General features: G+C 41.3%; 1 protein-coding gene across 2 annotated transcripts in view; it reads left to right on the top strand.

Moving 5' to 3' along the window:
• Sestd1 (SEC14 and spectrin domain containing 1) overlaps positions 1 to 9,881 on the top strand; it is a 98,066-nt gene extending 88,185 nt beyond the window's left edge. For both annotated transcript variants that reach the window (XM_021192358.2, XM_021192359.2), the window contains 2 exons: positions 1,545 to 1,666; positions 2,892 to 9,881. In XM_021192358.2, the coding sequence (XP_021048017.1) occupies positions 1,545 to 1,666; positions 2,892 to 3,021 (252 nt within the window). In that variant the 3' untranslated portion in view covers positions 3,022 to 9,881. The remainder of the gene's footprint in view (positions 1 to 1,544; positions 1,667 to 2,891) is intronic.
• The last annotated feature ends 7,011 nt before the right edge of the window (positions 9,882 to 16,892 follow it).

The raw sequence follows: 16,892 nt of genomic DNA, 5'->3' as shown, positions 1-16,892 counted from the left end.
CTGAGAACATTCCATTCAAGAAGGAAGCTGAATTGGGTAGTTACTTTTGTATTGATCTCTTACAGTGGGGATTTATATGTAGGGATTGTCAATATGCAGTAATATGTGGAAAGCCTAGGCTGCCGCCTCATCGCAGGACAGAACAGGTGAGACAGGGAAGCTCAGGGACCGAGGCATCATGTTTGACACACACGGTTAGAAGTGGCCATAGCTGACTCTCTCACCCACTCACTGACCTTTGCAGACACTGAGTGTGTCGGTTCATTCCTGCAGTCTTAGTCCCTTGGTAAATGAAGTAGGAAGATCACAAGTTCAAGGGCAGGCTGAGAGAGAGAGAGAGAGAGAGAGAGAGAGAGAGAGAGAGAGAGAGAGAGAGAGAGAGAGAGAGAGACCCTGCCTGGAACAGGAAACAGCAGACAGGCGAAGGCCTAAGGAGGATGAAAGGGAGATAGGAGATGGCTTGACTGGTTTATCAACTCATTATTTCAGTGGACATTCTCATTACTACACAATGTGTGGCTCACCTTACATGTTGTGCTTAATGGGCTTGAACAGGGTGGGCATGCCTTTGCAGCCAGTGTAGGGCCTGAAGCCCACCCTGGCTTGGGGCACAGTGCCCCACCTGTATCAGAAGGAGAATCATTATAGTTTCTAACACCACTGATAATATTTTCGGAGCCTACTTTTAAGTGTGACAATATTTTAAAATCAAGAACTCTATAGAAAGTCTATAAAAATAAATACATTTTAAATAAAAAGTTGGTGTTTCTCTTCTTTTAAATATTTATTTATGTTACTTTTTTATATATGGGTGCATGCACAGACACATGCACCACTTACATACCTGGTGGGATGGATCCTCTGGATCTGGAGTCATAGACAGTTGTGAGCTGCCACGTGGGGGCTGAGAATCGAGTCTGGGTCCTCTGAAAGACCAGCCAGTGCTCTTAACCACTGAGCCATCTTTCCAGCCCTAAATTTTGAATTTTTAAATTAAAAAAAAAAAAAACCCAGAAGAATAAAAGGTCTTCAAAGATGGGGCAGCCTCCTCTATTTGAATTCTAACCGTGGAATCCTAGCTGAAAGGAGCCAGGCAGGTCTTCACAGAGGTGTGTTTGCAGCCACTGTATCGGTTTAGCTTAGTTTCTTTGACTTGTCAAGTCTGTAAGCTCCTTAAGAACAGAGTCTGACATTCACACTTGACTTTGCTAAATAAACATCCCATTAAATGTTTAGTAAATGGTTGCCTAATAAGCTAGAGATGAATTATTTCCTTCTTAAGCACAGGTTCCATTCACTTTCCAAATAGTACTTCATTCATTTTTTTCCTAGAAATGAATATAGATGTTTTTATATTTTTGATTATATATTTTTACTAGAGATATGCTTCATTTGTGACTATAATTTCTTTACCAGTCTTGTACAGTGCTTATAAAGACACCAAGCATGGAACCACATACCTTCTTCAGCTTGCAGACTTTGTACAGGACTAATTAATTCCCTTTTACATTTCTTGATTAGTGCTGCCCTTCTGTTTGCTACAGATTTTGCAAGACTGTCCAGAAGAGCCTGAAGCAATGAATGATGAGGAACAGTTTGAGGAAATTGAAGCAATTGGAAAATCACTTCTGGATAGACTCACTATTCCTGTGGTTTACCCCGATGGGTATGGTGCATGTTCTTATCAATCTATTCTTTAGAAAGCTAAGTATCTTCATTTTGGTCCACATTTTCAGTTCCTACAGTAAATCATCATAAACTGAGAAGTCCTGATCACGGTTGGCAGCAGTGACATTTAGGTGTTGCTGACATTAGAGTTGAATCTTCACAACTTATAGATGGATGATCACAGATTAGCTGGAGATGTGGGCTTGGAGTCTAGGCTGTAATGATTATCAGGAGTTCTGAGACAGTGGGCCTCACTCAGAGCGTGAGGATTGGGAAGGACTGGGACCTAGTGAGATGTTCCAGTCAAGCAGCTTCAGCTCTTGTCTTTGTTGTTGCTAATCCAGATAGAGCCGGATGATTCGTGATTTACCGCTGAAACCTGAGACTCAGATTAAGCTAGAGACTAGGTTTCCCCAGTGTCTAGGTGTGGGCCTTAGGATTCAGTCTCAGGTGTGTCCATCTCCTAACCTGTCATCTTATCCAGGCTCTAAGGCATCCTCGGCTTTTCATGTGGAGAGTTACTAGGCCCCGGTCTGCACCATGCCTTTTATTCTCAAATGTAAACCAGGCAAAGAATCGAGAGTTTCGTGCCTGGAAATACAGACCTTGTCAGTGAGTCACTGAGAGGTAGGGCAAAGGAAATGTAATTCAAACAATAGAGAAACTACACCATCAGGTAGAAGTAAGGTATTCTTGCTTTGTGGAAGTATGATGGAGGAAAAGATAGAAGCCAGGACCCAAGTCTTCGCTCCTTTTCTTACCGCCCAGCAGTGACTGCAGCTGCAGCTGCAGGTGGGATAATTGTGGCTTTTCAGGTTACAGCGGTGGGGAGCTTCTTGGAGCCAAACAGATAGACAGAACTTAAATGAGATACAGGGACACACTGCTATGTCACGAACTTCCAGTGAGTATTTAGAATTCATAGTGAAAAAAAGTTGCCATTTTATTCCCTTGGAAGAATATCATTCATAGTCTACACTAAGAAAACCTCTAGGGATACTTGGATTTGAACTGTCAAAGTAGCTTAGTGCCATATGATTTACCAGCAGCGAAAGAGTAACCCCGGCAGAGCTGGTTTATAGGTACAAGTCACTGTGCCCCAGATGAACTAGTTTACACTCAAAGGTCATGTCATATTTTATGATAACATCTGCTTTTATACACCTGGTACAGTTAAATGAATTTGGATTAACCTGTGTGATTTCTGTGTCTTCTAATTTTAGAACTGAACAATATTTTGGGAGTCCAAGTGACATGGCTTCTACTGCAGAACACATCAGAGACAGAATGAAACTGGTCAGTCTCAAAAGGCAGCAGCTGAGACATCCTGAATTGGTGACCACGGAGAGCTAATGTCCCCAGCTCCCACAGATCTGCAGGTCATGCACCCATACTTCTTTGCTGCTGGCATACTCTGGGGTTAGCCACAGCTCATTAAGATACATTTCACAGCAGGATAAGCCTCCTTTCTTCCCACAACACATGTCTCTCTCTAAATGCTAACATTTCTCCACTACCAAGGCATAANCACAACATGCTTTGAGACTGTAGACTCCTGGTATCATAAAAGAAGGAACTGTATCCACCACACTGAGTCCTTGCTTTCACGCTGTACCTGACTTGTCAGTTTGTAGGCAAAAAACCAATACTAAGCTTTGAATGGTGCTAATCAGAGTTTAGGAATTCTCTATAAAATATGGCTGCCCTTCCTCCCCAGGTGATGTAGGATATTTAGACCATAGTTAGACTGTTAGTGAATAGTGGTGTCCTCAAANTTTTACTTTGTAATTCTTCAAAATTGATTATTTTTATTGTCTATATGAAGAAAACCCTTCAGATCTTTGATATATCATATTCATTGAAAGACATTTTCCTATTGTATTCATAATGTATTAAAAGTTGTTTGTGCTTAATAAAAATCTTCTTTAAACATCTTATTTAATTTGGTAGTTACATCCTGATTCTTAACACGAGTGCCTTACTAAGGGGCATTCTTAGGATTGTAAGGCGGGTTAATCATTGTTTTTGATGGTGGCTGCATGTATTTTAGGCAAGAATTTCATATGTATGCATGTGTATATAATAAAAAACAAGCATGTTTATTGTGAAGAACAATTTAGACCATTGAGAACATAATAATAGAATACTATTTTAAACTTTTCTCTTGAAAAATGGTGTCCAGAATATTAACTACCCTGAAGACACTTTGTCTGTGGGGAAGGAGGGCTAAAGATGAAGGTATGCATACTTACTCAATGTAATCTTTTGTATCACAGCAATCACTCTGGAACTAAAGCAGAAATTGTTAATAATATTTAATATCTCATGGTATTAGAGGCAAAAATCATCCTGAAGTATAGTCACAAAAACTGTATAGATCTTTAGAAATAAAATTTGTCATAAAATGGTAATGCTTTTATGTTTGTATTAAGTTATAAAGTGTATATAATTTAACATTGTGTTAATTTTAATTTTAGAATATATTTTAAGGTGAAAATAACTGGGCTTATCAGTACAAAATTATGCAAAGAATTGTATGCTGGTTTATTTTTCTGGTCTGTAAAGACGATCGCATACCTTCCTGTGCTAAAGCCAGTTTCTCCAGCCTTCTTCTCTGCCAGCCTTGATGAATTTCATCGCTCCTCATCCGTCACTCTGTGACACCGTTCAGTCAGCTTTACACCTCACTTTATAGGACACGGCCCTTTTGAAAGTCAGCCATACTCTTCTGGTTACCGAGTTGAATGTTTCTGCTCTCTGACACGTCAGCTCCCTTTCTCTCCGTTTCTGTCTCTCTCCCGAGCAGTGTTCCATCCCTCAATGGTGCTCTCTCCTGCCATGTGAGGGCGTGGTTTAGGTCTGTTGCACATGCGCACTGTGCTGCTGTCCTCAGCTCTGGCTCATGAGGCATCTCATCGCTAGTCCTGCGTTTCAGTCTGATCCGAAATGTAGCGTTCAGCTGACTTCCTGTCCTCTCCACCCAAATGAAAGCATATCCTACTTGCCTTTTCCTCCTGGAGTAGTTTTGATTAATGGTGCCAACAATGTCCAGGGCAAACCTCAGCTGCTCCCCATGTCTTCTTACACTGCCTCTGAGACCATCCAGAAGTCCTCTCTATACTTGATAACCTCCTGCAGGGTTCTCCTCCTGTGCATAGGAGCTCCTGGGATTCTTTCTTCAGTCTTCATGACGGTGCTAACCTTTTCCTCTTACGTCATAAGGTCCTCTTGGGGGCTGACTCTTGTCCCACATGTCTTGTGCCTAGACCTTTCCTCGTGTGTAACATGCTCGGTCCTACACCTGTGTTCCTTTGTAAGCATTAGTAATAATCTCTCCACTACTGTAGTCTGAGGTCTATTTAAACTGTTTTTGTTTTTTTTTTCTTCTAGAGTTAGGACTGACTTGTAAATCTGTTTCCATGGAATGTGTCTGATGTTTTTAGATCCTTAGACGTTAACTCTTAGATGTTTGTTTATATTCAGTATTGATTTCTTTTTACTGAGTTTCAGCATCGTCAGTATCTTTATTTGACTTGGTAATTGTGTGCCATCAGCTCATGGATGCATAATTTCAATTTAATTTTCATATATCTTAAGCCCTCTTCCCTGCAAAAAGTGGAGTAAGACAAAACATGGAAATACCATGTATGATTTGAAAGTTAAATGGAACTAGATACACAGAATGAACATAGTCACTCTTCTTTGGCAAATGTGGACCCCTTTTCTCTGGGTTTATCTTTATAGATACACAAGAGTTATGAATAAAATCCCAGCAATGCCCCAAACTGACTTTCCTCATGTGGTCACAGTTCACTTAAAGGACACATGAAGGAGGTGACTTCAGTTTGTGTGAAATCTCAGGCCTTTGTTATATTAATACTGACATTGACCTACAAATGTCATTAAAAAGAAATACTTCCTTCTTACTGGTTCAATTATTTTAACCCTTCTAGACCTTGACTGACACGTTAGCTAGGTAAATTTTGTGTCTGGCTTCTTTTTTTTTTTTTTTTCTTTTTTTGCCTGTGCCTATCTTTGTGCCTGTGTAAACTCAGCAGACTATGGCAATTTGATGTCTTCTCTTAGTGCATATCTGACTCGGCAGAGCTGTGATGCAAAGACGATAACTTCCTTTGAGACCAGTTTGGCTGCATTCCCAGTTCTCATCGTTCTGACCTTATTTTACAGGGGAGTCATTAGTGATTTTGGTGAGAGCTCATCCTGTTAGCTTCCATTCAGTACAGGAGAGTGGGCTGCATCTCGTCCTTCACTGGGATTTAAAGTGGCTTGTGGATGTTATCTACTCAGAATGTGTCTGTCACTGCATTACTCCCAGTTGATAGATGGTATGCTGTTAGTATTGTGACCCATTCTCAGTGAGAAGATGACAGGTTGCTAAGCAAATCTTATTTTCTCTTCTAAACCCCTTTGCATGCCGTGGTATGATTGCAAGGTTGGGCGAATGCATCCCACTGCACAGGATACTTTGGTAGGGACCATCAGCCTTCTTTTATATGCTAGAAGTACTTGTCAGAAGAAATTGTGTGTTCTTATGCACATCTCCCATCCTACCTAAAGTACACTGAGTCTTAAAAAAAAAAAATAGGATGGCGGCTACGAACTAAAGATACAGTGGCTGATGCAATGCTGTAGCTCTTGGGTTGTAGAGAAGGTGTAGGCTAAAATACACATCCATAAATAGGCTGTTATCCACAGCAAAACTTGTGCAATGGTGCTGTCTTTGATTATGCACCCAAAGGAAAATCTCTCCAGAATTAAAAAAGATGGCATGAAGAAAGCCAAACAGCACCAGTGTAAACTTTCAATGCTAGACATAAACATTGTTGGTTGAGAGCAGAAAGTCTTTTCCTATATGCAGCCAGTAAATGTCTTGGTGAGACAAAGTGGATACCATTTGACACTCCTTGATTTCTCAGAATCACTTTATGTCAGTGAATATCCCCGAGACTCTAAAATATGAAATGCACAATTCATTAATTTTAATAACAAATTGTAATAATTTACGGAAGTATTGAAAACTAAAGGGGCATATACAGTGGACGGTATCATTGCTATAATCTTTTCCAGAGTAGAAAATCGTGTTCTTTAATCTTGCTCTGTCTCAAGTGACATTCATGGAGTGGAAGAGAGGACACACTGTTTATCCTCTCTGCTCCGTACCCCCTTCTTCACCCCTACCCCTTATCCTTACCCCTCACCCCTACTCGCACCCCTACCCCAACTCCCAAAGCCCTACCCCCTTCATCCCTACTCTCTTCACCTCTACCCCCATCCCACCAGTGGATAAGGGAATGCACTTTCAGATTACATCCTGAGGGTGGAACTGGTGCCCTCATCAGTATAATGAAGCTTTAAAGCTGACAAATTCCCTGCTGTGGAAAGATGATAGAACAGTAAGATAGACGACAAGACATATAGCATCTGTGTTGGGTTTGACAGGGCACGAGGCAACTCCATTTACTCCACTAGTTAGCAAGCCAAAGAAAGGCATGGTTGGAGTGTAGCGAGAAAGGAACAAGCTATAGAACAAGAGCATACACCTGAGGATATTTGTAGGATCTCCCAATCCCGAGGTAGACATGACTTGAGACAACCATTAGTGCTGGCTTTGGTTAGAGAAGAGGCAGCCTGACAGACTCAGGCAGCAGTGGTGCTGGGGAAAGACTGGTCCTGTAATTGAGCTTAGATGCGAAGCTTTGCCATGGCAGCACTGGTCTGTGCTGGCGATGTTCAGTATGACTTAATGCTGCAGCAGTAGTTAAAGGCTAAGGAGAAGAAACAGTAGTCTGTACACTTCAGGAAGAGGCAGAGCCTGTGCTAGGACATGACGGTCTTCAAGAGAACAGGGGAGTCAGCACTGAAGCTAAATATTTTGAATGCTGGTGAATAAATGTTTCATAGATGCAAGATTATTTTTCTGAGAACTCTTAATGAGACGAGCTGCAATATGTAATTCTTCTATGTCATGATACAGGAATTCCAAACATGGCTAAAAATAGTTACTGTCAAGTATTAAGAGCAGAGTTGTGAGGGTTTGAAGAGAGACGTGGAACAGCGTGTCTGACAGGGCTTTGCACTCTGAGGCTGGTTCCTACTAGTCTTGAGGGGACATCGTAAGTGTTTACAAGTCCGATGCAGAGGCCCCAGGGTGACTGCATAGATCTCCCTATAGAACTTGAAGACAGTGTCTGTCTACTGAAGGCTACAAGATCACATCTTTCATGTCTTATTTTCCTGACGGTTTTAGCTTATGAGTTGGAGCACTAAACCATTCTTATGGTTGCTTTCTCAGCAGAATGGGAATGCATCTTAGTTCGGGTGTTAGTCTTCACAGCCCGTGAAGTTGCCCAGGGAACTACATCAGGGTAGATGTAGTTCTTCAGAATTGTGAGAGGATCCAAGATCACTTGGGCAGGTTTGAGTAGATTTGGGAGCTGCATTGCTCACCTCAGACTCTGAAGAGAAACTTCATTTTCTAAATTGGCACATAGAAGTATTTGGTCATTATCATGTTGAAAGAGCATTTGGGGTTGGGGTGGGGAGTAAATGTTGAAACTTCTGTTTCCCGAAGTTTTAATATAAAAATTTTCAGTCTATAAAATTTAAGATTACTTCAACACATCCTTACCACTGTTAGTTACCCTTGCTTTGTCACATGCCCATCCATCCATCCATCCAGATTATTTTTTGATGGATCTGAAGCTGCAGATCTCCGCATGCTTTCATCTAAAGACTTTAGCGTGTTTCTCACTAGCAAGGGCTCCATATTTGTTTTCTCTTGGCATAAGATTATATCCATGGAGTGAAAATGCACAGAACCTTCCCATGCTCCGTTTCATAGTTATGTGGCATGCTATAGAAAGGACATCTACCACTTTAGAAAGTTCTCCCCTTTCACTCATCACTGTCCCCAAATGACATGCCCTGTTCTTCCTTCCTATCCTAAGTTATATTGTTCTATTTTAGAACTTATTTTAATTCACATCACACATCAAGGCTCCTATACTGCCGTAATATTTGGGAGGTTTATTTGTGGACTTGGTGTATTATTAATTCATCCCTATGTTATTGCTAAGTGGTGTCCCCATGATTGTATATTGCCACTTGTTTTCTCAGTTTCCTATTGGCTAACCGGGCTGTTTGCAGGACTGCCAACTATGAACAAAGCTGCAATGGTCATTATTAGGAACATATGTATGAATGTAGTCATTCATGTGCTCGTGAGTAAATACTTAGAATTGCTGACTCGCAAGGTGGTTTTAAAAAGAAACTATCACTCTTTTTCCCAGTGTGGTTGTTCTGTGCCCTGATTTTTATATTTTGGATGTGTAAAAAGTTGTAAACAATTTTTCTGATTCCCATGTTGAAATAGTAAGAGAAGTTGGGGGTAGAAATTATATCACTCACATTTGAATGCACTAGTTGGTATTTGAGGAAAGGGGTGCTGTCTGTCACAAAGCAGCTCCCCCAAGCGGTTCCTCAGACATGAAATTTTAGAATTAGCTCCACCATGTGAGAGGTTAGGCTCTAAACATGCTAGTTTATAGCTAGAAGGAACAGCACGAGCTTGATTATGTTGCATTTACCACCCACTTTAAATAAATAAAGTAAGACACATCACTGAGTGGCAAAGAACACTTTATGGTGGAAGTGGAGGGGGCAGAAACAAAACCAAGAACATACACAGGAGTCAGCTCCTGGTACCACAGCGTGAGAAAGACACCTGTGCAGGGAAGTGCCAGTGTGGTCAGGAAAGCAGACAACAGGATGGGAAGAACTCTACCTCACAGTTTACATAGCGGATAGGTATGTTTTGTAGACATTTTAGCCTTTAAATGTCGTAGTCTTCATCTTTTCAGCCCAACTTTGTTAGTTTCATACTTGGGTGAGTTTTTTCTACTGTGTATTATCCTCATCTTCTGTTCAATTAAACAATATCCACCTGTGAAATTATGGTCATATGTTTCCAATACCCATGTTCAGATACCCGTGTGTGATTTATCTAACCTTTCCTGTGGGATTTTTAAGGGCTGGGAAATTTGGCTTCTACTGTATATCCTTATAATGTGCCCACATTGTAAATATGCAATAAAACCATAAAATACAAGGGCAGCAGATTTTCATATGTATTTCTTTGCCATGTTGTTGTTTGACAAGTTTGATTTCTGTAAATAAAGATTGTTCATAAAATCAGGGGAATTTACTCATTACTGGGCTCTACAATGTCATCTGATGAATTTTACATCTTTAACCATATTTTAATTATTTTTTGACCAGTATTTTCTAAAAATATTTTATTAAAACAACAGAAAACATAGCTTCTTTAGATGACAGGGGTTTCTCTCTCAACTCTAACAACCCAACCATCTTTGCTGAGTGGCATAGAGATTCAACATTCTAGCTATCCTAGTAAAGACTTGATGCTGTATCATAAAGTCGATTCAAATCCCTGAAGGTAGGAGCTCTTGCCTGTCGTCTGTGTTCACACTAAAGAGAGAGACTGCAGCTCAGTATCAACCTTTTATATTTCTGTCTGCCTTATCTTTAGAGTATTCTCAGACTTATCCAGCCCTACCAGTTACACACACACACACACACACACACAGAGAGAGAGAGAGAGAGAGAGAGAGAGAGAGAGTTACATCCATGAATATATTAATTATTTTTTTATTGCTGAGGTAAGACACCATAACCAAGTCAACTTCAAACAAACAAACAAACAAACAAAAACTTTATTTTGGGCTTACAGGTGGTTAGGGTCCATGATGGCAGGTGACCAAGCCTCAGCTCGAAGCTCACATCTTTAACTATAAGAGGAGACAGAAAACATACTGGGAATGGCACCAGCTTGTTTTGAAAAAGCCCACCCCTAGTGTCCTCCAAGGCCATGCCTCCTATTCCTTCCCAAACAGTTCCACCTACTGGGGTCTAAGGAACTCAAACATGTGAGCTATAGGGTGTTATTCAAACTACCATAATGGGAAGGCCTATATTGATGGCAGAACCAGGCTTGGTTAGACTCTTCAGTTGGAGTGGGGAGCATAAAAAACAATCATTAAAACAATTATTGAAATGTGGTTGCTTCTCTTCTACCCTATGAACTATGCAAGTTTTTATAGGATGGCCTAGATATCTCATTACAATTAGTAATGGTAAGTTCTGAATAATGGTTTTGGCCATAGATAATAAATCATAGACCATTCATTGCTGCTGTGTCTTAAAAGTTTATAAAGCTCATAAACCATAAAGATCCCACTGGTATGGCTAAGATAGTAGCATATAAAAATGGGTTAAGGTTCATAGTCACAACATACACATAGTTAGAAGCAGAACTAGAGTCCAAGTTAAGTGACAAGCTTCAGTGTTCCCCAGATCAACTGGAGAGCTTTTGAAAATGCAGATTCAAATTCAGTGAATCTGGAATAAGATCTGGGGCTCTGTGTTTCTACCTTTATAAATACTTTAATATGTTGATTTTCATACCATCCCTTCCATGTGTTACTAATTGCCAAACACAGGGCTTCCTGCATAAGAGCCAAGTATTAAACCACAGAGATACCCAATAGCTCAATTGTCTTATCGGTTTTGTTTTTTTGAATAAGAAAATATGGAGATTGTCCAGCATGATGGCACATACATTTAATCCTAGCACCCCGGAGACAGAGGCAGGCAGATCTCTGAGTTTGAATCCAGCCTACTCTATACAGCAAATTCCAGGCCAGTTAGTGCAGTGTAGGTGGCATTTTGGGGAAGCCTGTTACACATTTCTAGGGATTTCAGATACCGTGTATATCTATTAGATTACCAGTATCTGGAAGGTAATGCATTTTTTGACTCTTGAATCATTGATGGTTGTATACAACTAGAGAAAGTTAATTCCTTTAAAGTTTATTCTTTGAAAATCCTGTTTAAAAGCAAACTTTTAATGACTGTTTCTAAGCGTATAGAGAAAAGAGAAATGTAAAGAAAGTAAAAATTCCCTGCAACCCATCAATGCAAGGGTCATGCAGCTAACATTTTGTGCATTTCCTTTGTGTTTTGCATAACGCATGCATACCCAGCTTAATCCCTATCGTGGCCTTTATACCTCACACTTCCTCGATGAACATCTGTTCCCCGTGCAAGCCAATGCTAACATTTGATGACACATAGAGACTACTATTGAGGAAACTTGGGAGTTTGACTCGTGTTCCTTCTTAGTAGTGTTTTGAGCTGTGCTGTAGTGAACAGCAGCCATCATTTGCCACTTTGATGGCATTTAATCTTGAGGGTTCAGAAGGTAGAAACATTGGCATTGTCTAGATTCCTTGGCACGTGCCATTGTTCTCCAGCAGGATAGGCAAATTCAAGAGTCCCTTCAACAGTGCAAGCACCCAACATGAATTGTTTTTTTTTTTTTTTTCCAGTACAGAGGGTTTTAATTTTTTTAAAGTCTTTTCAAATCTTAGTCAAGAAAGGTTGTGCTCATATGATTAACTGAAAACAGGGTACAGATTAGCAGCGTCCAATGCGCCTCCCCATTGGTGACTTAACTATTTTTTCTATACTTCTCCTTTAGAGCCATAGCACTTTTCTTATTTGATTGAAGAAATTTTTCATAAAAGTGTTAAGCCATCGTATTCGTAGCACGCATTCCCCCTAGTTGGTTGTTTAGTCTGTGTTTGTGAATGAAATTTAGTGCCTTTAGCATTCACATGTCCGTGGGATCTCTGTTAACTAATTACCTTTGTTTTGTTTTGTTTTGTTTTGTTTTGTTTTGTTTTGTTTTTTGCGTGGCTTTGATAATTTAGAAAATCCTTTAGCCTGAGTTTTGTTCCTCTTGTACAGGTTCCACCTTAGTATCTCGTACAGCCACAAGTGGCTCTGGTGGATGTACATGGGGGAGATAGAAGGTAGTTTTGGTTTTTTTTTTTTAAGTAATATCAAATGTTCTGAGCATCACATATTGAATAGTTTATCCCCCTATTAACTGCTGGCCGTCCTGGAAATTATGTTGAGTTTGTAAATCCCTAATCACAGCTCCCCATGCTATAAAGATCTGTTAATCAAGTTAAGCAAATCTGTTAAACTGTTAAACAACAGTTCCTTCGCCAGTACCACGGCTTTCCATTATGCTTTAATGAAAACAATAAGGCTAAGATTTTTGGTTGGTTGGTTGGTTGGTTAGTTTTGTTTCCATATTTTTTGGTAGCATTTCATATGAATAGCATCTTTTGAAATCGCTGTTCTTATTTTGGTTGGATAAACAAGGAAGGAAATGCTCCATAGGTGAATATAGATGCTAGCATATCGGTGGGAATGGAGAAGTCTATTATTAGTTACAGCTAAGGTAAGGGAGGGGGAGGGGAAAGCAGCATCTGTTGAGTGGATCACCTGCCCAATTCACAGCACACACAGAGATCCGAAGAAGGCTACAGAATGCATAGGAAAAAGACCCAGCTACAACCGATAGGGAAGAAGAAAATGGAGGGACAGCGGGATCGTTCTGAGAAGGTGTTAATGACAGCTAACCCCATAGTATGTTATCAAGAACATTTGCAGTAACACTTTTTTGCTTATACAAGGCAAAACACACTGGAGTCAAATCTCATGGAATCAACAAGGCAGACAAAGAAAATGGAATACCTCCATTACTGACAGGAGAAGTAGACAGAGACCCAGACCCTAGACCAGCACACCTAGCCACTTGCTGGCGCTATTTTTTGAGCTACTTTATTGCATTTGTACACCTGCATTTCCCTTCCCACCCTCCAACAGTAAGGAGGAGAGGAAGGAGGTTAGAGGGAAAGGGGGCGTAGACCCCCATAGACTACTTCCTGCTGATTAGAGGCTTCGAGTTTCCTCAGGCAAATCCAATCCTCATTGTCAGGATATCTCCAATTTCTTCTTCTAGTAAAACTTCAACAACAGCTATCAGGAACAGCAGAGGGAGAGGCTGCCTTCTTCTCAGAGTGCCCCAATCCCCCTCAGAGTTCCAACATTTATCCCCGCCCCACAGTCCCCAGAGTTAAACTACCTAAGCTGAACACTAATCGCACCCCTGCTAGTATGCGAGGCAAATCAGCAGCAGCTGCTTAACCCACACCTGGATTAAAGCAAAAATATATTCACATAACTTTTTTTTTTTTTGAATCCAAAATTCTCACTACAACTTGTCAGATACAGTTGGATCAAAAAAAAAAAAAAAAATGTACAAGTTTGCCTAGATGTTCTGGAATTGGCAGTATTTTTTTTAAAAAAATTTAATTTGATAAATTTCAATTTCTTATAGTTTGAGACATATTCAAAATAAGTTGTTTCAGACAGTAATACACATATGAAACAAACTGAGTTTCCGTGATTTAGAGCCTTTGGGGAAGTCTCCTGCTTTGAGCATCATCTGACCTGGGTTAAACCTTAGGCACCTTGTTCTTGCAGACAAGTTATTTAATGTATCTGGGTCAGTGTCCTCAACCAAGGAGAACAAGAACAGAAGTGCTGCTATCCTGGTCATTAAAGAAAGGAGCTGTAAGGTGTTTAGTGAGTAGCTGGTTCATAGCGCCCTACAGTAATATTTCCTTGAGAATTTCTGGACATAAGGTCTCTGAGGGCAGAGACCTGCTGTCTTCCTTGTGTGCTGGCACGAAAGTCAGTGATGGACATCACCAATCCTGAGACCCATCTGGGGGTTTATTGGTTTTTAAGGAAAATGGGTACTTGAATAGACTTTAATATGCCCTTAAGCTTTTGTTACCTTTCGGGTCCTGACGATTTGACCCCGATTAGGAGACTTCCGTAAGGAACAACAAGCATGATGTTGGGAAGGTGAGGACAGAGAAGACTGGCAGATTGCTATGAGAGTCCGTCCTCCAGATGGAGAGCTCGGCTCTGTCCAGGATCCTAGGGTGTAGTTTCACCTAGGACGGGCCTCAGGCTGCCAGCACGAGCCAATGCCCTAGGCTGTAAGACAGCTCTTCTGTGATGTCACGTTTTTTTTGACAGTGAAGGACCAGGGGTTGAGGGCAGGTGTCCAAGGTAGGTGTGATATGTCCTGATGCTGGAGACCAAGAATTCTACCATGCAATTTGCCATGAAGTGGTTCTATTGTAATACAAACTTGAAAAAAATCTAAATCTAGTTATAAGATGGAATTCTAAATAAAACACCTAACTGTCATTATCCTGGAATATACCTTTTCAATCAAGACCATCTTTTTAATTCTTTGATTTAAAAGCTTTGCTTCCAAAACAAAACAAACAAAAAAGTTTGAATTCATACTTGGATTTGGCTGTAATGGGCCACTGCCTCGGCCATGATACTCCCTGCCTTCCTAAACGTCAGAAGAAAAATCATTAAGAGAACCATCCAAACTGTTGTTTTGGGGTTTTTTGCTAGCCTGTCTGCAGATGCCAATGAGGCGAGATTTTACTTCATGATTTACTCGGCTTCATCCCTGTGTTTCACCTGCCCTGTTTGATCTGCCTCGCGCATCCATCTGGGTCTGTAGTGACTAAGGACAGTGGCCATGCCACCCTCCCGTTTCAATCCTTTTTCCTTTAAAAAAAAAAATGAGCTGGACAGTGGTGGCACACGCAGGCCGATTTCTGAGTTCAAGGCCAGCCTGGTCTACAGAGTGAGTTCCAGGACAGCCAAGGGTACACTGAGAAACCCTGTCTCAAAAATCAAAACAACAAAACAAAACGAAATTTTTTTGGGGGCTTGTGAGCAGTTTTTGGGAATGGTCAGCCAGAGAAGAGGTGGGGTGGAAAGAGAGAACATTCCTACATAGCAGCTGGACTATAAAGAGAGACCACACCCTATCTTGCAGCTGGGGTGCCACCTCATTGCCTTTATTATCGCCCTGGGCTAAGGACCATCTGGGCTGAGGGGGATGAGGTAATGGGAGAGGGGAGGAGGGACCTGAGGAAGGAAAAAGGAAGATTAAAAGATTGGGGAGTTCAGGATCCTGTGAGAGACCAGCGCAGAGTCCACCAGCCTGTCTACGATTCTGGACACTCCGCCTCTCCCCACAGGGTGTTTTCTGCCTCAATGAATTCCTGTTTTCACCTTTTCTGAGTCTTTACTTTGTATCCCTAGGTGTTCCACTCTTATTTAGCCTCTGCGAAGAATGTGGTCACCTAGGCGGTCAGCCAGTACCTGAAGCTCCCATTGCACTATTGTAGCACAGGGTGGCCTTGAACTAGAAGCCATCCTCTGTGCTGGACTACAGGTCTATGCTCCAACGCCTGCATGCTTTCCTCGCCTTATAAGGTTTTACTGCGCTCGGACACAGAAGGCCCCACCACTGACTGCTCTGCTGTGGAGAGTGATCCAGCCATGGACACCAGAGATTTTTATCTACATTCAGGGGAGAACTTACTCTCTCTGAGACTGCAGTAAGAAATGCCAAGAGAAGCAGCTGGGTTCCCAGCTTGTTTGCTTCATGAACCTGGATAGGTGCCCCTTAACTTTTCTTCCTTCAGCTTTCCAATTCATGACACAGTAACAGAGTGTCAAGCCTAGAGTTCAGGCTGTCAAGAGGCCCCGAGCCATTACAACTGTATGCTGCACAAATCTAAAAAGGTTGTGACAACCGGGCTGCTGACAAAGGGGGAGGAAGGCCTTTACACACAGTGGGTGAGGCTCTCTGCTCTCCCTGCTATCTGCTCTCCCCGGGAGCTCAAACACAGCTAATGCCAAAACCAGAATCTAAACTCTACCGAACAGACCAGACTGAGTTAGCGTTTGAAGTCTTTCCTTTCAAGAGGGTGGAGTTTGTGATAGGAAGCCCTTTGCTCTGGTGGTGTGAGTCAGGTGGGGTGGGGTGCCGATGGCCTGCTACTTTTGTTTCCAGTTTGAATTTCCAGCTTTCGGTGGGGTTCTCTCATCTTGCTTCCTGTTTTTCTCAAAAGCTTGTGCGTATAAATATCATTTTCCCTGCAGGTGTCAGTAACTTCTTTATTCCTCTGGGCAGGCTCTGCCTTTCATGTGGGTCCTGGGACACCCACCCTTCTCCAGGGATGTAGCAACAAAAGATTCCCGTAGCTGGGACTTCTGTGTGAACTGGAACGAGATGTATTTACTTAGAACAGGGACATGGGTCTTTAAAAATAACAGTTTGTTTTTAAACCTAGCTACAGCTTTTTGTTTTGAAATTTACAGTTGTTGAGGCTGTCCAGAGGTTAAAAGCCCTTGCTGTTCTTCAGTTCCCAGCACCCATGTTA

This window comes from Mus pahari, chromosome 3 (assembly GCF_900095145.1).
Source record: "Mus pahari chromosome 3, PAHARI_EIJ_v1.1, whole genome shotgun sequence".
NCBI classification, from domain to species: domain Eukaryota; kingdom Metazoa; phylum Chordata; class Mammalia; order Rodentia; family Muridae; genus Mus; species Mus pahari.
The sequence above is the reverse complement of the archived record's forward strand: the minus strand, read 5'-3'. Positions and strand labels throughout refer to the sequence as shown.